A 25,494-nucleotide genomic window follows, 5' to 3' on the forward strand; every position below is an offset into this window, starting at 1 on the left:
TAGTGCGCGTTATGCAACCACACATGGCACGTATAAAACTGTTCGCCATTTTGTGCTTGTGCGAGATATCGACTTAGTACAGACGCATTATTGCTAGCAGTTGGGACAGCTATTCATCCGTATCCTTTTCGACCCATCTTTCTTGACAGATTATCCGGGAATCCCTACGCTCCTTTGGGGAATCCCTTGTGCACGAATTGCACGATATCGACCTAAGCATTTTTGAATACAGCAGCTTCGGTGTCTTTGACGAGACCATGCCGCATTAGCTCTATCATTCACCATAGTCGAGCTATAGAGCTTTGAATGTCAGTTTTCCACGCTTTCGGCACCTTGTAGCTCCGAAATTATGTACGTTGGACAAAAGTTTATTTGAACTTTTTTTCTTGTTTCCGTGTCAGGAATCATCCCTTAAATTTTGTAACATAGTCACGCGGTCACCCTGTATATATATATATATATATATATGTGTGTGTGTGTGTGTGTGTGTGCACCTACAGAGTCGACAAATACTTGGATTAATTATCTACAATTCGTCAATAATAGGTACAACATTGTATTAATTAAGACATAGTTTATAAACTAAAGATTTTAAATATTGTCTTTTCCACTTAGCATATAATCTACAGATAGATGTAAATGTAATTCAGGCGAACTCTTGTTGACCACTGATTTCAATACGAGGGTCACTACAAAAGTTTTGAGATACGCATTGTTGTGGCACAGTATTTGAATTCCAACAATTGCGTTCATTAGTGGTATAGAGAGCAAAGAAGCGAAGCAAGTTTCAACTCGCCTCGCTTATCGGCGTGGCTGTATCGCCTTCACTTGTTTGTTGATGTGAGCAGTATTCGGCTGTCTAGAATGAAGCTCGAAAGGGAACATTTCCGGGCAATAATCCATTACGATTTCAAAAGTGGTCTGAACGAGACACTAAGCCTTGACCGTTGCAGGGGGCATTTGGGGACCTTGCTCCTTCCCGTGCTACAATTTTTCGGTGGTTTGGTGAATTCAGAAGAGGCCGGACATCGCTTAAAGATGAAGAGAGAGCTGGACGTCCGGCAACAGCTGTGTCAGATGAAAACATTGCCGCTGTGGAACAAATGATTCGAGAAAATCCTCGAACAACTTTCAAGGACATTGAATCTACAGTGAACATTGGATCGCCAGCAGTAACAAAAATTCTTCATGATCATCCTCGGCTCAGGAAGGTTTCATCTCGTTGGGTGCCTCACACTGACTGAACAGCAGAAGCGCATGCGTGTGGAATGGTGTGAAGAAATGCTTGCAAGATTTGATGGAGGCAATTCTCGACGCGTCTCTGACATTGTTACTGGTGATGAGACTTGGACCTATCAATTTGACCCTGAAAATAAACGCCAGTCTACAGTTTGGATCTTTCCAGACAAAAACCCACCCACGAAAGTGAAGCGATCGCGAAGTTTGGGGAAGAAGATGGTCGCATTTTTCTTCTCCAAATCTGGCCATGCTGCAACTGTTCCACTTGAAGAACAAAGGACTGTTGCTGCTCAGTGGTACACCACTGTTTGCCTAACAAAAGTGTTCCAGAAGCTTCGGGAGCGGCGTCCAAGAACTGGATTGCGTGGGATCCTGCTTCATCATAACAACGCGTCCGCACACACGGCCAACATCACAATTCAGTTCTTAGAATCTACGGAGGTCAAACTTATGGCATCCGCCGTATAGCCCTGACCTGGCCCCGTGATTTTTTTTTCTGTTCCCCAGGATCAAAGATCGCATGCGTGGGAAGAGATTTTGCAGCCCTGAAGCTGTTGTAGTGGCTTACGGGAATGAACTTTCAACACTTGAAGAAAAAGACTGGCAACGCAGCTTCCAAAAGTGGTTTTCGAGGATGCAAAAGTGTGTACAGTGTAATGGTGAATATTTTGAGAAAATGTAAGTGTTAAATTGATTTTAAGTATGTAAGTTATTTCACATCTCAAAACTTTCGTAGTGAACCTCGTAAGAAACAGATGGATAGGAGTATCTTGTAGATCATAAGGGTTGATTGGCAGCAATTTGAGTAAAATTTCTCATGATCCATAATTGCCGATGCAGCTAAATAATATAAAAGTGAAATGAAATATTTCAGTTTAACGTTACACAATTATGCCTGTTAGGCTAAGAAGACGGTTGATTAAGGCAAATGAATGACAATGGAATAATTAGTAGAATACGAATGTCAGAGGAAACGACAATACCCACGATATTATTCATCACAAACTTGGCCGCAGATCGAACCGGGGACACCACGCACCAGAGCTAAGCGCTCTACCACTGAACCACCGTGCCCTCTTCCCTCCTTCTTGCATATACGATAATATTGAATGTCAGACTTAGTTTCTGCAACGAGAAACCTCACTTACGGACTTAGCTTCTTACCTCTTCTACTAGCTTTCTATATATTCCGTGGAACATGTAAAATTTCAGTTTATATTTATAAACTCCTCTTGCTTATTTCTTGATTTTTAACATCTGATTATATAAGACTTCTATTGGCTTTTTCCACTCCTAAAATGTTCTAAACAGACTCCTAAAATATTTTAAAATCATTTTGTATTTCTAAAGGCGAAACCAAGATATGAAGTAACTTAAAAAAAAAAAACAAAAAAAAAACTACGTCGTAAAACGCACACAACAAAAAAACATTTATTTCTAATAATATGAAACACAGAACAACTTAAAATAGTTTTAATAATAATAACTGGTCATAAGTATAGGTATATTAAAACACTCAACAGAGCAAAAATCTTTGAAACCATTTAATGTGTTCTTATCTAAAAATATCCTTTTGCATTGAAATATATTACAATATTTACAAACATTTACACAAGTGGTGATGCATATTACTTTAAAGCACGCCATTACTCACATGTTATTTCCTACATCAGAAATCAATATGATTTAAATGTTCTTCGCCATTTTATAAAATTTATAATACTAAAGTTGCATTTTGTGTTGTATATAACATAATGTCGCTCCTTGTCCGTTTGAGATCTTCAGTAAATTCGATTCAGGAGACTGAACACAGTAGAAAAATCCATTTTTCTTATTTGTGTGTATTCATCACTAGTAACACCATGTTTAACAGACACTGAAAAAAAAAAAGTTCAAAAATGTAAAACGTCATGCAAACGTGAAATTCATTTTCATATTTCACAGATCCCTATTAAAACTCTGATCAATCAATCAATCGCGGGCCCCGCTCAGGCCTACAAAGCATATATAACTTCGGCCCGGACCGGGCTCGGACCGTAAATGTTTGAAAATACAACCATATTTCTCGGGCCTCACTTTGTAAATATACTATACAACGATATATATATTGCACCGTTCTTTCTGGAGAATTTTTAAAGAACTACTGCAAAATTAAACCTCTAATAAATAAAAATACAAATTTGCGATAATTATTAAGTTTCTGTAATTTGGGCTTATTTGATTATCACGTCAGCTCGGGTCTAAATGCTAAAACATATTTCGGACTCAGGTCGAGCCTTAAATTGTAAATTCACGGGCCGGGCCGTGTTCGGGCTAAAAATTCCGGCCCATGCAGACCTCTAATTCTACGTAAATCACACAGAGCAAGAAGAGAGCAAACCTTGCACTGAAAGAAGACGATGTCAGACAAATACGGCGTAGTGGATGGATTTGCAGATACACTACTCGTAGTCGTAACTAATCGTACGTTGCCACAATTTATTTTATTCCAGGGATTAGGAATTAGATTTATAGGCTTTCGGCATTTATAGCCACGTCAGCCCGTCACACATAGAAGAGATGACGTCCCTCGGCGATCACACTGCCCGGGGAATTGGAGAGGAAGAAAGGATAGGGGAAGGAAGGAAGCGGTCTGGGATTATTGGTAGGTATCATCCCGGCATTTGCCTGGTGTGAATAAGGAAAACTCAGGAAAATTCTCACTCAGGATGATTGGCTTGGAGAAGCTGTTACACTTTTTCGACTGAGTGTCTCCACCGGGAATTGAACCCGGTCGCTCGCACCAAAGGTTAAGAGCTTTAGCGACTACGATATGCGGGGCCACTTATTTTATTCCATTCCATCTATCTTGTTCCTTCCCTTCCTTGATCAACCTGTTTTCTATGCTTTGCCTTTGGTCATAAAAAGCAGCTCCTACATCATACATCAGCGAGTTGGAAATTACTCCTCTATACAAATATTCATATTACAAGAATTACAATTATGAACAACTTTTTAAAATGGAAAACTATGACATGATCCTTGTCTACAATTAATTATGAATATGTATATACTAGATGTCTAAATTGACCTTTTCTTAAACGTTAGTCTTAATGTATTAGGAAGAGTTTAGTGCGAAGCTTCCCATGAGAAATCCGCAGAATTTGTTGGTGAAAGTGTCGCTCTAGGCATCGAGCCGTTTTATTTATTCACTTATTTTTTTTTTTAATTCTAACATTTATTATTGTATTTTTATTGAAGTTAATTATTTATGTTTCGATAAATGTAAATAAGTATTCATCTAATCAATAACTATTTTGGGTATATATATATAGTATATATAATTTGTATATTCCAAATATATCTTTGTAGTAGAAAGTAAAAAAAAAAAAAATCTTTTCAATAATTTAATTACAACATTCTGGTCGGAGTTATAAACTTTCGAAAAGTGTGACGCACTTTAATGCGTCAACTCTTTTAACATGAGTACTAGAAATATCGGTTAATATGTTGTTTCAAAACACTACATTTTATCTATCATACCGAAAGAAAGAAAAAAAGTAAAATTTATGTTACGGTGTGTTTAACAAGAATTACAAAAAAGGCTACAAAAATGTCAAAAGTATAAAGAGAGAATAATTCAAAATCTCTAGGTATCCTTTATATTCGTGTTTAATATTCTTAAAGTACTTTTTCTGTATATTTTAAAGCATTTTGCTTTCATCCTAATTACAGACACATTGATAACTTTAAACCACAGGGGTTCTTTTTCAAGTAAGATTTGTTTCTTAATAGCGTTTGAAATTTACGTGACCCTGAGAACAAGTACGCTCGCAGGCTTCCAGTATTCCCTGTGTACAACTGAATGCCATTTACATCCATGGCGTAAGGCAAATGGCAGTGGCAGGTTAACATGTTTAAGAAAATCAAAGGTCTACCGACTGTGAAATATGATCAGTCATCCGGTTTCTAACAGCAAGAAACACGACAGCTGCGAATCTTCATCTCCATATATGTGAGGTGTATGGTGACAAAGCAATGAGTGATAGTGGAAATGGGTCAGCTTGTTCAAGAAAGATCGACAAAACGTTCATGATGTGAAACTCAAGATCTGATCAAATCTTTTGGCTGCGAGGAAATCGATCACCTGTCATACAATGTAGACCTCTACCGACTATCCCCTCTTCCGTCAACTGAAGACCTTTCCCGGACGGCAAGCGTTTAGACACCAATGAAGCTGAATAACTGGCTATCACAGGAGACAGAGTTCTATCATGAGAGCAGTGCCAGATTTACGTATAAGCTAAACAAGCTATAGCTTAGAGCCCCAAAAATTAAAGGAAAAAAATGGAATGCACATTCCCAAAATAAAAGAGAAACAATAAATAAAATAAAATCCACATATAGCAATAGTGCTTCTTTTGTGTAGGTCCCTATGATGTAAGTAATGGGGCCTCTTCTGCTAGCCTGCTTCCTAAAATATTACTAGTTTCTTCATTTCTGTACGTTCATCTGGACACATAAAGGACCCCACTATCTTTCGTAGCTTACGGCCTCACCAAACCTAAATCCAGCTCTGTATGAGAGTATCCAAAAACTCGTTGTTCGTTATGATAAATGTTTAAACCGGCAAGAAAATTATGTAGAAAAATAGAATTGTATGTATTATACCGCAAACACTATCATTTACTGTTTAGAATAAAAAAAATCTTAATCCATCTCCACCATCCCCATAGCCCCTTTTATTTTTTTAAATACGGTATAAGCTTACTTTCTTATTGTAAATTGCCGTTACTGTTAAAAGATAGCAAGTATACAGGCAGCACGTACGCAGGAATTTGTTTCGGGAAGGGTCCAAAGCTATTGGAGAGGGGGGGTCAAATGCTATATGAGGATATGTTATATTCAAATTTGTAAAATCATCTCTAAAATTTGACTAAATTTACAGAAAAGTCGGGATTTTGACATTTCTGGACAAAGACATTTTATTATTCGTTCGTACTAATACGCGAATATGTGCCTTTAAAAAAAATGTATTTGCATTGCTATTTATTCCAGATTAGCTCAACATTTTTTTTTTTTTTCCGGAGAGGATTACGTTTATTGAAAATATATTTGATCTTCCTCTTCCCCTCAGGATACACATCTCAATGAAAGTGTAATAATATAAACTCCATAAGATATTCTATTTTTGGTATAAATTTTGAACCTCCTTCTCCCTTAAGATACGTTCTTTAAGCAAAGTTACATGATAAAATCCCAGCTTGGGATAGGTACTAACTATGCTACATAATGTATTTCAAATTGTTCAACCGTTTTGCCGTAATAGGTCACAAACAGCAGGCAACATTGCTTTCAATTTAAAGAAAGAAATTATAGAAAATCTCACTTTCTCCTCTTAAAACGAGAATTCTCAAAAACGCAGGGACACTTCTTTTTAATGAGGACTTTATATGCCAAGTTTCATCTTTCTAACTTGACAGAATCATGAGATTTTTTTTTTTCGCACAGATTTTGACCCTCCGCTGCCCCCTATATCGTTTTAATCAAAATAACATGGTTAAAAGTCACGTCGAGGTACGTGATAACTATATATAAAAATTAATTTCAAGCAGTTTAGCCCCTCGTGATGCGATCACAAACAAGATTCTTTTCATTTTTATATAAGAGATATATGACAGATATAATGTTTTTATATAACAGTTGAACACTTACAGCGAATTTGATTGAGCGCAAACAAAATTATTTTATGCATGATTCCCACACATTTTATTTCAATAGTATTCTGTTCTAGTAATGATCTCTTGGTAATGCGAGGAGCGTACTATTAATGATTTACACTTTTTCTCGTTCCAGGAGCAGTGGAACACTAAAGTTGGAAAGGCAGTCACAGGCACCTACGACCTTCATCTATCAATTAGAACCGTCACTGGCAACGGGACGACAGCAGAGCCTGTGCGGCCCATTTCTTGAACTCCTGTGAGCGTTACTAACTTACAACATGGAAAGTGAATATGGAGGACAGTGCCAGACGTCGTGGTTCATGTGGAAAGAGGGCGTGGTCGCTGCTGAAATCCACAGGCGATTTGTGGCAGTGTGTGGAGAACATGCACTGTTGCGGAAAACAGTGTACAACTGGATAAAAGGTTGGAAAGCTATAGTACCTCTGCGAAAAGACGATGACAGTGACAACATCAACCATCATCGCCGCAGAGAAGACCATTCAAGAGAACAAATGCATCACATTCTCTAAATAGGAGCCTACCACAGGATTAACCAAAAATACCCTGCAGTGCATCGCAGGTCAGTGCACGATGGGTTCCAAAACTCTTGTCTGCAGATCAAAAACAACGTCATGTGAACGTGTACAGGGAACATCTGCAATTCCATGATCATATCCCCGAAGATTTCATGTCTAGATTTGTGACTGGTGATGAGACTTGACTCCATTACCATGAGCCGACGACGAAGCAGCAATCAATGCAGTAGAAATATCATGTCAGTCTACCGCCAAATAAATTTCGAACACCTTCAACCGGGTAGCGTATGGCTACAGTGTTCTGGGACACGAAAGGAATTATCCTGACTGACTGGCTTCAAGGTGGAGCCACGATTAACAATGCAGCGTGTGTGGAAAATCTCAGACAAGTACATCGTGCTACTCGAAGAAAGTAGCCAGTAAAACAGGGGAAAAGAGTGCTTCTGCAACATGGTAATGCACGTCTTCACACCAACCGGGAAACCATTGCTACCATTGATCAACTACGGTTTAGTGGTGCCACGCCCTCCCTACTCTTCGGACTTGGCTCCCAGCGATTACCACTTGTTCGAGACAATGAAAAGATCTGTGTGTGGTGGTCGGGTTGCAGATGGACATGAACTTGAACAACTTGTCCAAACTTGGGTGAATGGGACTACAAACAATTGGTTCCAGGAAGATCTTCCGAAGCTGACATGCCGCTGGCAAAAGTGGATAAAGATTATATTGAAAAGGTGGACACATCAGTTACTATGTAGCCTGTATGAATCTCTGAAAAAATTAAAGTGCGACCCTCGTACATATTTTAATTGAAATCTAAACCTAGACGTGTACTAAGGAATATGAAAGCAATTATAATCCCATTACGATTATTATTTCAATCCAAGTTTTGAACTATATTTTTAGATGTGTGTGTGTGTGATTTTCTTAAAAAAAAATTGTTTTGTTAAAAAGTAGGGATTTTTGACTGCGGAAAATTCCAACAACTCTGGTTTACACTGATCTTGGAAGTAGGGAAATGGTTCAAAATATGCCGGAAGGTTTTATATATTTTTTATTTTTATTTTATTTTTTTAGCTGCTTACAGAACATATGAAGCACACCTGAAAGATTCAAGAAAAACAAAAGACTGAAAAACGAAAAGTATCTTTAGAAACAACAAGCTTGATGAACGCCAAAAGGCGATAAAACTTCCAAGCTTTGGAAGAAAGAAAGAAGAAAATTTAAATAAAGCATTCAAATACAGCTCAATAAAAAGAAAATAACAGGTTTATTGACTATAAAAATTCAAAAGAATACGCCAAATGATACATGTTTGTTTATACATGTATTCAGAATGCGAAGATATTGAAGTTAACGTTAATGTACAATTATTGTTTGCTACTGGTGTTTTATTGTATTCCAAATAGAGGAAGTTTAACTTATAGTAAGCTTACATTGAAAACAAAAAATAAAAAGGAGTGTGTTGGCCGATAGGAGGGCGTTGGGGATGATGGAGGTATATTACGAATGTCTTATTTAACCTAACCATAAATGACATTGTTGCCAGGAAAATCAATACCACACTTTCAGTGTGAATTTTGAAAAAACTACGGATACAAAGTGGAAGAGTGCTTACTTTCTGGTACATAGGGTCCCTGGTTCAATTCCAGGCCAAGTAAGTTCATGTGATGGACAACATCATGTCCGTGGTTTTCTAGGGGTACTCCCGTTTCCTCCATCAATTCTTCCATCATCATTAACTTGCTTTATCATCGTCTCCCTTAGCCTAACGGGCATAATCATGGAAGTTAAACAGAAAGATTTCATTTCATTTTGAATAAACTACTGAGGCATTACAATCCATATACTGCTCATTCTATTTTTGGAACTACGTAAAATTTAGTAAAATAAAATAAAATATGACCAAAGCAAACACTAATTTGTGCAGTTTCGGAAATATTCACTATCTTCATCAGGACCAATATCTGACGAAGGCAATGATATATTGCAAGAACTTTGTACTTTGATCAAAGTTTATTTTTATTTAACTCTCAGTCAGAAATTCTCTTAAAGCAGATTTCGCAATTTTTCTCCCCTTGGGTCTATAATTTGTATCGGGATAGATTTAAGTGGTGTATTCAACAAACTTACCTCTGTAGTTATAGTTATTACTATTTATGTGATGATGTCAATGTAGCACGTAACTCACATTATTTAATACAATAAGCGGAAAAACAAATGTTATCACCAAATCCTCCTGCTTTCACTGTATATATGCACAGATTTCACGATTAACATTCTTTGAGCGAGATAACCTATTTGATACTTAATTTACCAGAACTTGGAATAAGCTAATTCAAATAAATAATAATAATAATAATAATGTTAACGTTTAAAAATTAAATACAATAATTCTAAATATTGGTGCAATTTAGTGACAAAATTTACGCGGAAGAATCCCGGATTTTCCCCTGGTTTCCAGAACATTTTTGAAATTTTCCCTACTATGTAGGAGGGCCGTTCGGAAAGTAACCTCCGATTGGTTAAAAAAAAGAAACACCAAATTAAATAAGAATAATTTATTATATACATCTGAAAACAACTACTTTGCTCTATTTTTCAACATAGTTTCCATAAAGATTCAAGAACTTACCATATCTCTGCAGTCGCTTAGAAATTTCATCAACATAAAAATCTCCCACCTGTGCCTTGAGCCAGCTTGTGACCGCATCTTTCAGCTCATCATCATCACCAAAGCGCTGAGATACAAACCACTTATTCATATGCATGAAGAGATGATAATCACTGGGTACCAAATCTGGGCGATAAGACGGATGATTGAACTTTTCCATCAATTTGCTGAAAGAGATCATCAATGACCACTGATGACCTGCCACTCCTCTCTTCGTCATGAATCTTTGTTCGTCCACTTTCAAATGAACGAACCCGTTCACGAACAACTCCTTCACTCGTCACACTTGGTCCATACACGGAAAAAGTTTCCAATGAATAGCTACTGCCGAATATTGTTTTGCCGTAAGAAAACGTATAACAGCTTGTACCTCGCACTTGGCGGGGTTTTCTACTGCATCACATATTTTGAAACGCTACAAAAGTGGAACTCGTGATCAGACAACCTTCACTCTACCACGGCTGGATACAGACTGATCTACCGCGCACGTCTGTCCAAAGATGGTAGCGCTGCCCCCCACTACTTCACGCTCAGTGACCAATCGGAAGTTACTTTCCGAACGAGTTTCGTAATTTGATACACAGACTTTCCTATGTTCATGAAGAAAAAAGAAATAACAATTATACACTGCAGTAATGTATTTTTTCTCTAATCAACTAGAACAAAGAACAATATAAAAAATAAAAGTTCAACGTACTTTACTATGAAATTCAGAACACTTATCCTAACAATACGTAATTTTGCACAAAGCAAGAAATTACATATCTTGTCTGAAACTTCAATTTCTAACGTTAGTCACATTTTGAAAGTTTCGTCACATGTGAAAGGAACAAGACAGAGTGAGAAACACCGAAAACAGCTTGTTCAGAATTATCTTTATTTTCTTGTCTTCAGTTTCTTCTTGTTTCATTTTCTCTTCCTTTCATTGTATATTTGTTGCTTCTGCAAAACGAGAACGAGCATTTTGTGCATAATGGATCACAGGTTTTCTTATGAATAGTTTCTCATGCTCATCAGAAAAAGGTACTGAATCGTACCTCAAGTCTGTGCGCTACTAAAGTTTGTACTTTTGAATTACCTGTTTCACATTGAGCATTGATTGAAAATCCTCATTGCGCAATGATTTGAATTTTCATGAGAAAAATTATAACCATTTGAATTTGAATAAAACTCTTTGAACTACTTACAACTCCATCATCCATATTGTCACCTGAGAAATTATTTTCAATAGGTCAGCTAAATGAAACTTCATGCAACTCGCTTCAATATCACATCTGCAGAAATATTAAGATTCAAACACGAAAGAGCTCTAGTCAATTTGTAATATCGAAGTGACTTCTCTAATAGTTTTAATAACAGATTTCTGTAGACACTTTCTGTAATTTCGAAAAAGATCCAAAGTGTCCAAATCCGTTACTTGTTAACATTTCTTAAAGGCAGTACGTGTAGCAAAAACCACTGTCAACGTTTTTTACAGGAAGACATTTTTTCTCATTTTCCAGATCAATCGATACACATGAACTGGAACGACTAAAGCCTTCTGGTTTTATAAACTTTGGTTGCATCACTTTTTTCTTATTATTATTATTTTAAAATCATATCTGATAAAGTATTGTGAAGAAATCGACTGACAGGAGCATCCGTCTGAAATTCCGTAAGGAAAGGTTTCCTTTCTGAAGCAAGTGCTTTACCCAACGTACCTGACACGAATTGACGCCTCTTATTCTTCCTAACACCTTGAATATACAACAGATGATAGGGATAAATGTCAATGTATCGTTAAGCAATTCTGTTCATTTTCAAACCAAAAATTTCACTTGAAAATCTTTTGATCCTCTGTTGGTGTACTCGGCACGACATGCTGGAACATCCTTAAATAAGATATCAGTCTTAAATGCTCCATGCGAAGTACGAACCCCACAACTTCGTATATCATGTAAATTTGAATGTTCTTTTTTAAGTTCAACGGTGAGTGCATCTCCTTGAAAGCTATTTCAAGATCTATAGAATTTCCTAAAAACGCGATGTCAAATAATGGGTGGACATTGGACCTTTCACGATACTCCACAATCGTACATTTGTCTCCTTCAACAACTAAATTTATTTCCAAAGTATGGTGATAAAAATCTATAAACAAAAGTGTATATCATTTTGCCACGTTAAAGCTGCATTTTCCTGCCAATGTAACTATCTGCGAACACAAGTTTGAATATTCTGACATATTTAGCAAAAGTGAGCATTGATATATGTCATTACACTTTGAATACACCACAGTAATTCCACTTTTGTAATTTTATTATTATTATTATTATTATTTGAAGAACCCCTATAAGCTACTTTGTTTCGTTCTGCGAACTTATATCCCTTCCATCATAGAATCCAGATTTGAACACACATCATCACCACAAACCCTCCAGTTCTGTATAAATTAAGTACAAATAGTCGGTACTCTAAGTAAGAAAATACTGGCTTATTTTCTTAATTTACAAAAGCACTTGCTGTCTCTAATATTGACACAGATGTTACACATTTCCGTATGTTTTGCCTTTCACGTGACTTGTTACCACTTGCCGTCCTATGCTACTCAGCGAAAAGACGCTCCGGCAAATGTTGCAGAGAGCAGAAATTCGTCACTTGGTACTTCCCGAATCCATAATAAAAATGATCTAACATTCACATTATATCTGAACCAGGAAAGATTGAATGTGGTGTTCGAGTACTTGGAAACTCACATACTCGTTCTCTCATGTCACGTCACGTGATCTATCGATGAGAAGGAAGTTGCTACAATTACAAAGAGTTAGCCGCTTTCTACAATCACTGGACAAAACAACGAAGACTGATCTATTCACCCCCAATGTTGCAAACCAACAGACAAAAACAAGTAGCTTTTTATTTATTTATTTATTTATTTATATATCCATTTCAATTTTAATACTCTCATTTATTACTAAAAAGGCATTTATTACTAACAAAATTCTGCATATTTACCTGTTTCATTGTTCTTTGCATTAATGTCTTGCACTTATTATATTCACGTAGTTCCAAATTCCTTTAAAAAGAATTCGACAGCATCAGGAAATGAAGAACACACTTTTGCAGGTGGTGGCGAAATTTTATCTTCATCTCCTGGTCGGTACTTTCCTGTTTGAACTAAGATGCCTTTCATGCCAATACTCTGAGCTCCTCCGATATCGTCTCGTACATCCTTGAAAGAAAGAAAGAAAAAATATATATATTGTAACAATTACACAGATATTCATTACGCACTTATATTAAATAAATACTGTTTTCAGTTACATTTAATTAGATTTTCATATGTTTCCTAAAAGAAGAAAGTTGACCATCTTTCGTCCTCAAAACAGTTCTGATGCGACTTAGAACAGACTCACCGAGTTCGTGAATGGTAGCGAGTGCATCACTCTGTTCGGTGACGGACAATGGAAGCGAAAATCTGCGCTGGATCCGAGTCTCCATAACGTCGTCACGTCGCACCACACACCTAAGCGCCAACAATGAGCCCTCTTTGCAAATCAAATAAGTCGTCCGTCTATTTTTACATTATCACTGACTGCATACTGCCGTTCTACTACTCCTCATGTAGTACGGAGTTTGCCCTAACACCCATGCCAAACAACCTGGCGCTTTGGTCGCCGCCTGTCCATTGCCAGTCCCGATTCCGACATGTTTCTAACTCCAGATACTTCTATTATTTTTGTAATAATCTCTATGTATTTAATATTAATGATGATGGTTTGGATTTCTAAAGGTAGTTTTCGTATGAAAAAAAAAAGCAAGGGAAGAGCTAAAATACACAGTAAGACGTAAGAAAGATAAAGAAGGTGCCATTCCGCTCAATTATTTTGACACCTGCCCGTTTATCTAAGTGAAAAGAACTTAATGGAAATCTCTATATCGTATAAGTATACAAAAGCATCTCTAAGGTCTTAAATGTACGCGTATTTTTAATGGAATCTAATCTCACGGAAGGAGATAACCGACTTAAAAAAAGTTCTTGTTTCAAGTATTTAGTTACAGCCATCATGTATTTGTAACCGTCGATTATCTATCTGCAACTCATGCACCTTTCTGGCTGCGCTTTGGGAATTGGATCTACGTCGTTTGGATACTCTTTAAAAATGCAAGACACAATAAAATTAAGCTTTAAATATAAGATGTATACACTCATCATTACATAATATATTAAACAAGAACTGTAAATACAAGCAATTAGTAAATAATTATTACAAGATAAAAATTGCATCTTACAAATTACCTTTATTTTTCAGCTATAGCAGAATGTTTATCAGATTTGTAAACCTTATCCAGACAAATCTTCAGTTTATATTACAGCATAGATAGATCTATTCTATTCTATTCATCTCCCTCGCGAGAGATTTTATAATTAAAAGTCACAGCACTAAGGCCAAGTTGACTGCTTCACTAGAATTGTTTTAAATCTTTTTGTTGTTATTATAATTGTAGAAGATGGCCCGTTCCAAAATGGACGAATTGGCCTGTTTCAAATAGTTCTGTTTCCACACTAGTTTGTGAATTAAAAAGGAAGGCAGAAGCGTAGAACATACAAAAAATTATATAAAACACTATAAAAATTGTAATACACTAAATTATGTCCAAAATTGAAATTGTTGTTAAAAATTAAATTGAAATAATTGAAGAGCATGACGCTCCATTGTGTAGAACATTCTACGCCATCTTGCCAACCTAGATAGATCTAATACGAAAAGTGCTACAACTGTTACTCAGATACAGATTTACTATTGTTATTTATAATATAGATATTATCTACGCATCGAATTCTTCAAATTTTGCCTTGCTATTTCACAAAACCTGAATAAATATGTATTACAATTATAACTTAATTTACACTACAAACTATACAATCAAATCTATTTACATGTACATAATACTAACCAAGTATGCCATTTTCAATCTTTGTTTAAGGCAACTTTCAATACAGAAATTATCACGGTATCTGGCAAGTATCTTTGTAACTCCATTTTCTAAATACTCTTGTTTCGCTATTCCTAAAATTTCGAGAATTTATATACTGTATTTGGAACTTCTAAAAAATTTAATTTGAAATAATAAATTTAATATCTAAAAAAATTAATGTGAAATAATATAGTTTAACGTCTAAAAAATTAATGTGAAATAATAGTTAAACGTCTAAAAAATTTAATGTGAAATAATATAGTTTAACATCCCACGATTATACACCGAAGCTAAGTGAGACAGTAATGATGATAATGAACGAAGTGAGAACCCACGAAAACCTAGGAACACGGGACCTGTACACCACAACGCGAGACGGATTGAACAAGGGGTCCCGTACATCACAGGTGAGCACTAAACCACCTCGGCCTCAATAAAAAGTACGTTTTACAAAATTTTCTTGTCAATATAAATACTTCAAAATTGTACAATAACAAGAATTCGCATGATTCTTTTTTCAAAAAAATATTTTTTTCTGACAGATTTCCATTATGATAATGTGCCAAGTTCGCACTTTTTTATTGTTATACATTTATTTTTTCACAAAACGTATGTTCTTTGTAACGATGCAATTTCTATGATTATCATGATATAGCAAATTTTGTTTTTTGGTTACAGTACTCTAAGATCTTGATCAGAAATTATACTTCGGTTATTGACATTAAAACTACTTTTAGCCGAAGTCAATGGCATGGTCTTCTACTCTCTTAGAGGCGAGATATTATGGTGCGGAACGGCCTATACTGCGAAGCTTAACCTTCCATAATTGTCTGCGCATCCGCCAATTATACTGGATTCCATTATACCTATAGTGTTACGTATTGTACAAGAATTTGTATGAACTTTCAACTTCTATTCCGAACCTATTCAGAAATCTGATAAAGAGTGGGAGTTAACCTCCTTTCTACATTCTTCGGCGACGAATTTCACAAAATCTCCTCTTACCTGTACAATAGAATCTGAGAACATTTATACAAAATCTGAAATCCTTATGCCTAAAGGTTTTGAAAATATAACGAAAAACGATAAAAAGTTCAACTTCCGTTTGCCCCTCCTTAGGAATCTCAATGTTCATCAAACCCCGTTCTTCCACGGACACGGGTTCGTGGGAGACATATACTAAGATTATTAGAATAATTGTTGACATGTAATAAAAGTTACGGTTATGTTTACACTTCAACTAAGTTAATAAAGGATTTGGATTAGAAATTAGACTTCTGGGCTCTCGGCATCTATGGCCATTTAGCCCGTCACGTATACGAGGGATGACGTCCCTCTGCGAGCATACTATCCAAAAAAGGAAAGGAAGCGATCTGAGACCTGTATGTTAGGTACCATTCCGGCATTTGCATGGCGCGAATGATGGAAACCCAGAAACAACCTCACTCAAGATGGATGGCCTGTAAAAGCTGTTACACTTTTTTCGACCAAGTGTCCCCATCGGGAATCGAACCCGGAACCGCTCGCACCAAAGGTGAGAGCGTTGGCAACTACGACACGCGAAGCTACCCTAAGTTAATAACGTGGAACTGAATTTTAATGTTTTACTACAATAGTGGACTGCAACAAGTTTAATTAGAAGTATAAAAAAAAGTGACTTTGAAATTAAATAAATCGTGTAATGTTTTACATTTCTTTGTTAATTCCGAGTTATTTCCACCATGTGACGTGATACTACAATTTATATAGTCCAATCGGCAATAGAGTTAGACTCTCCTCTACTAAATGTGACATTTTAAAAAGAGGAACTTAATGTATGAGCAAAATAATATTAAACCTAACAAAGTAATTTGTAACACTTCCATATAGAAAATTATATAAAACAAAAAATATATTTACGTCTCCAATCATGACTGCTTCATGAACTTCAGCATTTATGCCGCTAAGTCCAGCCTTGAAAAAACTAGCACTCGGCTTGCCAACCACTTCTGCTTCGACACCTGTTGAATACTCTAGTCCTTGGACAAAAGGACCTGGCCCAAGAGCTAAGCCATCTGGACGCTTGTAATAACGACCTTTATGGATTGCTATCAAAGGTGCACCATCTAGTAGTAATCTGAAACAATTCCAAATATAATAATATTATTTATTTAAAGGAATAAGAAACAGCTGACGCATATTTGTATATTTTGTAATAATAATAATTACTGTATTTAAATTATACTAGAGGCCTCGCGTAGCGTAGTCGCTAACGCTCTCGCCTTTGGTGCGAGCGTTCCTGGGTCCGATTCCCGGTGAGGGCACTCGGTCGAAAAAGTGTAAAAAGCTTATCAGGCCAGCCATCCTGAATGAGATTTTCCTGGGTTTTTCTCATTCACACCAGGCAAATGCCGGGGTGGTACGTAACTTGTAGGTCCCAGGCCACTTCCTTTCCTTACCCCGAATAGTGGGCTCGCCAAGGGACGTCATCCCTCATACGTGACGGGCTAAATGACCATAGATGCCGACAACCCAGAAATCTAAATCCTAAATCCTTTGAAATTATACTATGGTTGTGCTATATTGTTTCGGCAAACACTGCCGCCTTTGTCGGTAGCTCAAGGAATTTCATAGTTAACTATTCTTTTCTCAGAATGATATATTATATTAATTACGTGTAACTAATTGAACAATGATGAAGTAAAAATTCTTGCTAATTTATCTTTTCTGAACTCGAACAACTCTTCTTTGAAAAAAAAAAAAAAAATCCTAGATACTATAGTACTTTGCACTAGACATTTTGTAACGAGAAATATAATTCAGAACTAATTTTGTAGAACTGTGCTAGCCGGCAGCGTACGCAGAGTTTCATCAAAAATGGATGGGAGGTTTAAGCTCCCAAGCTCATGTCATTTCAGGTGTTGGTACGCATATCTTCATATGGTAAATGTTTATTTTTGCATATCTCGCTCAAGGGGGGTAGGATTTAAAACATGGAATCCCCCCTTGCGTACGCCACTGGTGCTAATCAATAAAAAGCACTTCTAAGATTGCTGTTATAATAATTGACTTTAAGTTTGCACACCTTTCATTTATCACTCAATTACTTTAAACTATACATGAATTCAACTGCCTTCTACTTACATTTGCGATAATACTATTTCTTTTGTTTTTATTTTGTTAGGTTTATTTGTGGTTTACTTAACTTTGTGGTAATAATCACAATTTTCACTATTTGCTCGTAGACATCTTATTTGGCTCATTATAATTTACTTTGCATAGTTTGCATGAAATTAATCATAAATAAATAAATAAATATAGATTTTTTAAAATCACACAACAGATACACATGGAAAATTCTAAAAAAATTAACGATGATCAAGAATAGTACAGGTTTCCAATTTTTCTTCACAGAATGGGAAAAGTAAAAACTTATAAAAAATCAGATTTAATCCATTTTATTTTCAAGATTAATCACAATGAATAATTTCTTCACCATGAAATACGTCCAGCAGTGAGATTTTACTAGCCACACTGACGAAGGGGAGAGTTGGGCACCGAAACAGCATGTAACAACATAGTTTAATGGATGTTCCAGTTAAGGGTTTTTTATCTATTTGAATACATGTTATGTTGTTTATAACTATGGAGCAGGTTGAGCAGCTTTGTGTTTTATACAGCATATATATGGTCATATTTATACTATTTTCTGATAAGTAATTCATTATATATGTGCATAATGAATTTTTGTAACGATACTATTTTTTTTCCGATAGATATATAATCACAATATGTAAATTTATATATATCATTATATCACTATTGAAAGAAAAAACAATACTACATTTCAAAAATTCATTACACATAATAACGAATTATAAAATTAAACTCCTGATGCAACTGCCTTTAAGTAGACAGAGCCTATCAACCGGCTTGTGGCACTAAGCCTTTGAGGCGATAGTGTAGTTAGCACATCGACTTCCTCCGCCGTTAATTCTAGCCTTCTAGACCGCAGTTCACTACTTCTTTCTTCCAAGTAGCTCCCCAATTTCCTCAGAACACTGAGTAGATCCCGCAATGCTAGCATCATCTGGTGAGTACTAACGGTCTCTCATCTTTCCTCGGACCAGACCCAACACTGACTTCGTTGATCTCACGAGACACAGCTTGCAGTGAGGCTATAGCGTTGGATGTATAATGAATTACTTATCAGAATATAGTACAAACATAATCACGGAGTTTATATACATTTTCGTTCCACGCTTCATCAGATACATACGGGAAATAGCAAGATTAAAGAACAGAGGAAAAAGTTGTGAAACGTCCAGATGGGCGTCATGTTCGAATGCAGGGTCTCATGGTCACGTGATAGTTCAATGCTACTTCCAAGGTTGAATTAGGCGGTTTAGTGCAGGAAGATAAAACTAATGAAGCGGGTACGACAGAAAGAGCGCAGGAGAGCTAAGGAATAAAGACATTAACAAAAAATAATAAATAAACAGAAGAATGAAGAATGAGATAGAAATAACAATTCAAAACTGGCACAGAATTTAAAAAATACGAAGGAGAAAAAGGTATGGGAAATGGAATGAACGCAGTGAGATTATGCACTACAGATAGTTAAGCATGGTAGTGGCAATAAATGTAGATGTTGGAATGGCCTATTACGCAATACAATTGTAATTATATTAATGCGCGAGCTGGCAACACTACTTGCAATTGGGTAGGAAGGAGAGGTTACCTGCTGACCAGGTTCACAAGAACTCTTCACAACTGTACATAAAAAGTGTTTCAAAAAGAACGCCGGTTTTGAAAAACCCGTTATTTGATTTATTGTTGTTGGCATCATTGTTTTTGCATATTTTGTTATCACTGAGGTTATGTTTTGATACTGTGCTTTTTTGTTTTCCAGGTCAGTGTTTCTGGAGTATCGTTATGGAAAGATACAGTATGGAACAGCGATGTTGATTGTTAAAATTCACTACAAGAAATGTGGAAGTTTCGCGGAAACTGTTCGGACACTCCGTACGATTCTTGTAGAAACAATGCACCAAATGAATCCACTATTCATAGGTTGATCAAGAAATTTCAACAAACCGGTTCAACAGTAAACACCAAAAACCCTGGACTCCCTCGAAGTGGCAAATGTTATTGCTGTGCGTGATTCTGTTACTAAGAGTCCAGGAAAGTCATGTCGCCGTCGTTGTCAAGAAATGCGCATGTGTTCAGCAACAATACACGGAATCTAAAACCAGCGCGGATCATGGAAAACGACGGCAATTTGTGCAATGGATCCTAGAAGAGGAACGAGAAAGCCATGGTTTCAAGAAGCGCATCATTTTCTCAGATGAAGCTCACATCTATTTAAACGGCTTTGTGAGCAAGGATAATTGGTGAATATGGGGATCAGAGAACCCAAGAGTAAATCACGAAAAAGATATGCATTCTCAGCGAGTTACAGTTTGGTGTGGGATTTGGAGTGGGAGGTTAATCGGTCCGTACCTTTTTGAATATGAACAAGTAAGGGCTGTCACGGTGAATGGAATTCGTTATCGTGCGATGCTCACTGCTTTCCTTTGGCTCCGTTTGGATCAAATGAACATCGACAATTTATGGTTCCAACAAGACGGCGCAACTTGCCACACTTCAGGAGACACAATCGATCTGCTGCGTGAAAAGATCCCGGACAGACTAATCTCGTTACGAGGAGACCAAACCTACCCACCTCGATCTTGTGACCTGACACCTTGTGACTTTTTCCTACGGGGTATGCTAAGTCACGAGTTTACCAGAACAAACCATGTAATCTGTTGGAACTCAAACAAGAAATTCGACGTGTCCTCGACGAAGTTGATGGGGAAATATGTGAGCGTGATGGTTAATTTCATGGACTGACCGATTGCGTGTAGGACTATAAGGGATGGGGGGAGTTCATATGCTGGCTATATTATTTTACGCTGGAAGATATTTAACTTCATTTAAGACATTTTGAAACATTTACTTTATAAAATATGAGTTATATCTTTGTTAATTGTTTTAAATTAATTTTCAGGAAAGAAACGTTTTGCAACAAGTGCTCGGGAAATTCCCGTAATTGAACGCACAAAGTATCGGAAGTGAACTTCAACAATAAAACCATTTATTTTATAAAACATGAATTATATCTTTGTTTTAAATTAATATATTTGGTATTCATATTTGGCGAATGTCATTGAAACTCCTGGGATGACTCGATCTGATCTACATTTGTTCGTTTGTTTGCCTGTACCACACACACTACAGGGTACAACTTTTAGCTTAAGTTTAAATTTTCATACTACAAGCACGAGACACTAAATTTCCTATATAGATTTTGACGTCATACCAACATAAAATTTCAAAATGGCGGGCATTTTTCCAAAATAGTGGGTATCGACGCTACAAAGCACAATTTTCGGTCTTTTAAGTTGAAATTTTCAGAGTAGAAGCACGAGACACTAAATTATCTGTATGTATTTTGACGGCGATCCAACGTAAAATTTCAAAATGGCGGCCATTTTTCAAACTAGCGAGTATCCACGCTACAGGGTGCAATTTTCGGACTTCTAAGTTGAAATTTTGAAGGTAGAAGCACGAGACATTCTAAATATGCTGTATAGATTTTCTCGACGATATCCAATGCAAAATTTCAAAATGCGGCCATATTTTTCAAAACAACAGTGAATGAAAAGTTCTTGCAAGTTGCGACAATGACAATCTTGAAATATAAATCACATTTTAACACTTTTACCCCAAAGACACTGAAATATTTCAAAAAAAAAAAAAAAAAAAAAAAAAAACGAAAATACTTATATGGGCTTCAGTGGGTTGGGTTTTTTCAAACCCTGTATAACACAGACATATACCAAGATTAATCCAAGTGAATATTTGTAATAATGTGTCAGTTGAAATCCTTAAGTTCTTATACACCACTGGAATTTCCAAGATTTGATTTACCTACTTCCGGGCAAAACATTTTACTATTATATTATTTGGTTTGATAGAATATACGCTAACTCAATACACCCCTAGCAGATTTGCATATAAAATGAAGTTAGTTGGCAAGGCAAGGAATTCCTCTGCTTAATTGTCATGCACATGCGAATGGTTTTAATTTTTAAATGAGCGAATGCTGTTGTGTTCGGGGTTCGGAATTCTAACTATTTGTAACTTCCTTTCCAACAATAACGTTGCAATAGTGTAAAACAGATAGCTTGTCTTTTACGTGCAAATATGCCAAGATAAATTTTGCAAGTGATTTACTATACAGATTGACTTAATAAACCGTAACTTACCTGAAAGCTTCATTCAAAGGCTGATAATTAAACAAACTAGGAGCTAAACCGACGACAACTGCGTTTGGATTCTCAGTAGGTATTCCACTAAAATCTTCTAATGCTGCCTCTTCTAACAATAACATTGGACGAAGATTTCTCGTCTCCACAAGGGTTCTTGCTGCTGATAATGAAGTGAATATTTCATCTTTCGAAATCTCGAAACCAAGGCTTGTAAGTCTTTCATACAAAAATCTTTGGGATTCCTTGGTTGTATTTGTTACGAACCTTATTGGGATTTCAGTTTTTCTCAATCTGCAAAATATAATACGAAAAACTTAACCTCCACAAATACAAGTTAAAGTTACTACACAGAAATTACACGAAATTAAATACAATAAACGGTATTTAAGAGCTTACATAATGTTTTCTTGCAATACCTGATTGTATCAACATAATCTAACATTTAAAATAAAAGAAAATTTCATACACTCTTTAAATTTACGGAAGTCTCCGTTTGTTAATCATGCTTTTTATGGGGCAGTTGTAATGATTTATTTCTATTTGGCTTTTATGTTTTACTAAAATATACAGTAACTAGTACACGTGTTGATTTTCATAGAGGAATGCATTTTGTTTCAAGTAACATGATGCGAAAACGCCAATTTTCTTTGAAATACTTGATACAATAAAAAGAAAAGAAGCGTGTAACGGTTGTTAACTCTATAGCATCTCTAGTCTCTTTAGAACTAGTATAGCATCTCCAAATTAGTTGACAGTTACAGAAGAGTAACCTCGTATACGGTCGATTTTCAAAGTGCAGTTACCATATGCCGTGCCGACATCACTGATTGTGTTCTAGCGGACCCAACCAGTCTCCCAACATAGCAATTTCCACTGCAACAAACTACGTTCGAGAAAAAGCATACGAATCCCACATCATCATCGCTGCAGGTTTTCCATAGGCCAGTGAGGGTACGAGGGGCAGCGATAGTGTAGACGTTGTTTTAGCATTCCAAATGCACAGAAATCCATTAGGCTGGTGTCAGAACTTCACAGAAGTTTGTCGTGACGGATTTACTTTCCAGCTCCAAGTCATTTTGTCCTTATAGTTCCGCGCCTGATTCTTGTTTGGCTAGCTTTGTACAACAGAAGATGTCTTTCCAATCGATTGGGGTCATAATGAATTGTGGTTCGATTTTTTAAAAACCCAAACAACATGGGTCCATGCAGGTTTCTTCGGGTTTAATTAGATCTTTTTATGGATTCTCTTAAAGGAGCAGTTCGAGTTAAAAACAAGTTTGGTGCAATAGAAAGAGTAACAAAAAATAAGAGACCCGTATTTTTTTATATCTTGATAGGCCGTCTCGTTCAGCTTCTACAGGCATTTGTTTTTGATGAATCGTAAATGCTGACGTCACAGGTGGGATACGCGAGAAACTCAATGTGAGTCAGCAACCACTCCCTTGTACGCAGCTGATAAACCTTTAATAGTGTATTGGATTTAATAGATTGTGTTTTGGATTTGTTAGCAGTCTTGCTCTGTGTTGAATTCTTGAGGGACGTTTTAGTTAGTTGTTTCTCCTACAGCATTAGTATAAAAATGAGTAGAGAGAGCGCAGTAATTACGTTTGTTGTGCGAAACAGTGTTTCTTCCAGACATGTTTTTAGGATGGCATTGTCTCCCGGAGCTCTGAGAGATTTCCCCGGAGGAGACCAAAATAATACGTCTATACTGTAATAAATATAATAGTACTGTGTAAAAATAATGTGCCTCTCCGAATACGAAGTGTCCCCCCGGATTTTTTTTTTTTTCTGAAAAACACTAGTGTGAAGTAGAAAACACGTGTTAGTACAGCGCGTGCTGTGTCTGTGAAGTGAAGCAGAAATGCCTAACACCTGCTGGTTTTCGGTTGTAATTCTTGTGCAGCGAAGTAGCTCAAGTGGTAGAGCGTTGGCTTTGCATTCGGGAGGTCGTGGGTTCGATTCCCGCTGCCGACCATCCTGACTGGGGTTTTCCAGGGTTTCCCTCAGTTCTACCAGGCAAATGCCGGGATGGTACCTACTAAACAGGCCCTGGCCGATGCCTTCCCAAATCCTTTCCATTGTTGTTGCTGTTAGATATCCAGTGTAAAATGGCCTCTGAGCTGTATCTGGTGGTTGTTAAATAAATAAATAAATAAATAAATTAAAGCTGAGGACATTTTTTTTTTTTTTTTTTTTTTTTTTTTTTTTTTTTTTTTTTACGTTTCCAAGTCGTGAGAAATCACCAGATCGATATAAATTATGGCTCAAGAAAATCAATGGGAAAAAAATGTACCAAATAAAATCACTCGTGTTCCAAACATCTTGAAGATCCTGCCTTCGAGAAGTCAGTTTACTGAAAGAAAAGTTAATGCTAGTGGCGGATCTAGGCTGGGGTCGGGGGCCCAGGCCCCCCAGTTTTTGAGTGACAAAATTGATTTAAGCTATAATTTAGATATTTTTGAAAGTTTTTAGTAAACATGATACACCTATCATAGTCTGGGTTCTGACTCCCCCCCCCCCTGAGTTTTACCGTCTAGATCCACTTCTGGCTAATGCCAGGACGCAAACTGAGAAAGAATGCTGTTCCAAGTATATTATTGAAAGGTTTAAAATCCGAACCATTGAACAAGCACCGATCTATGTCCAGTTACCAACGTACAAATATCGTACAAGACGCAATTGACGGTTGTAGTCAAGACAAGGCATTAGAGGATAATAGAGACGATGTCACTCATGATTCTGAAGATACTGCTTTAGAAATAAGCTATACAATGTGAATTAGGGAGTGAAATATACCGGCTTGTAGAAGGAATCAGTGGCGATGACTGTTCCTCAAGACATTGATTCATCGTTTAATTTCTGTGTCATGTGACAATGATGATGAAACGGGTGATGAGAGACGTTCCGCGGACAGCTATGCGAATAAAAGAAATATAACCGGTGAAGTGTTTTTTGTATTCTGGCAAACTTTACAGATGTTATTTCATTTTTGCCTCACATGTTGCGCTCCTGTACATACCTTAAAGCACAAAATTATAGGGTCAGCGTTAAAAATTGCAACAAACCGTAAAAATGAACGTACTTATGTT

General features: G+C 36.5%; 1 protein-coding gene across 2 annotated transcripts in view; it reads right to left on the minus strand.

Moving 5' to 3' along the window:
• Window positions 1-2,772: 2,772 nt before the first annotated feature.
• The window catches only part of LOC145668148 (haloacid dehalogenase-like hydrolase domain-containing protein 2), a 29,587-nt gene continuing 6,865 nt past the window's right edge, over window positions 2,773-25,494 (minus strand). For both annotated transcript variants that reach the window (XM_081735732.1, XM_081735733.1), the window contains exons 2-5: window positions 22,400-22,693; window positions 17,007-17,223; window positions 13,143-13,359; window positions 2,773-3,115 (exon numbers count right to left, since the gene is read on the minus strand). In XM_081735732.1, the coding sequence (XP_081591858.1) occupies window positions 13,186-13,359; window positions 17,007-17,223; window positions 22,400-22,693 (685 nt within the window). In that variant the 3' untranslated portion in view covers window positions 2,773-3,115; window positions 13,143-13,185. The remainder of the gene's footprint in view (window positions 3,116-13,142; window positions 13,360-17,006; window positions 17,224-22,399; window positions 22,694-25,494) is intronic.

Source organism: Thermobia domestica, chromosome 13, assembly GCF_964235325.1.
Source record: "Thermobia domestica chromosome 13, izTheDome1.hap1.1, whole genome shotgun sequence".
Classification (NCBI taxonomy): Eukaryota; Metazoa; Arthropoda; class Insecta; order Zygentoma; family Lepismatidae; genus Thermobia; species Thermobia domestica.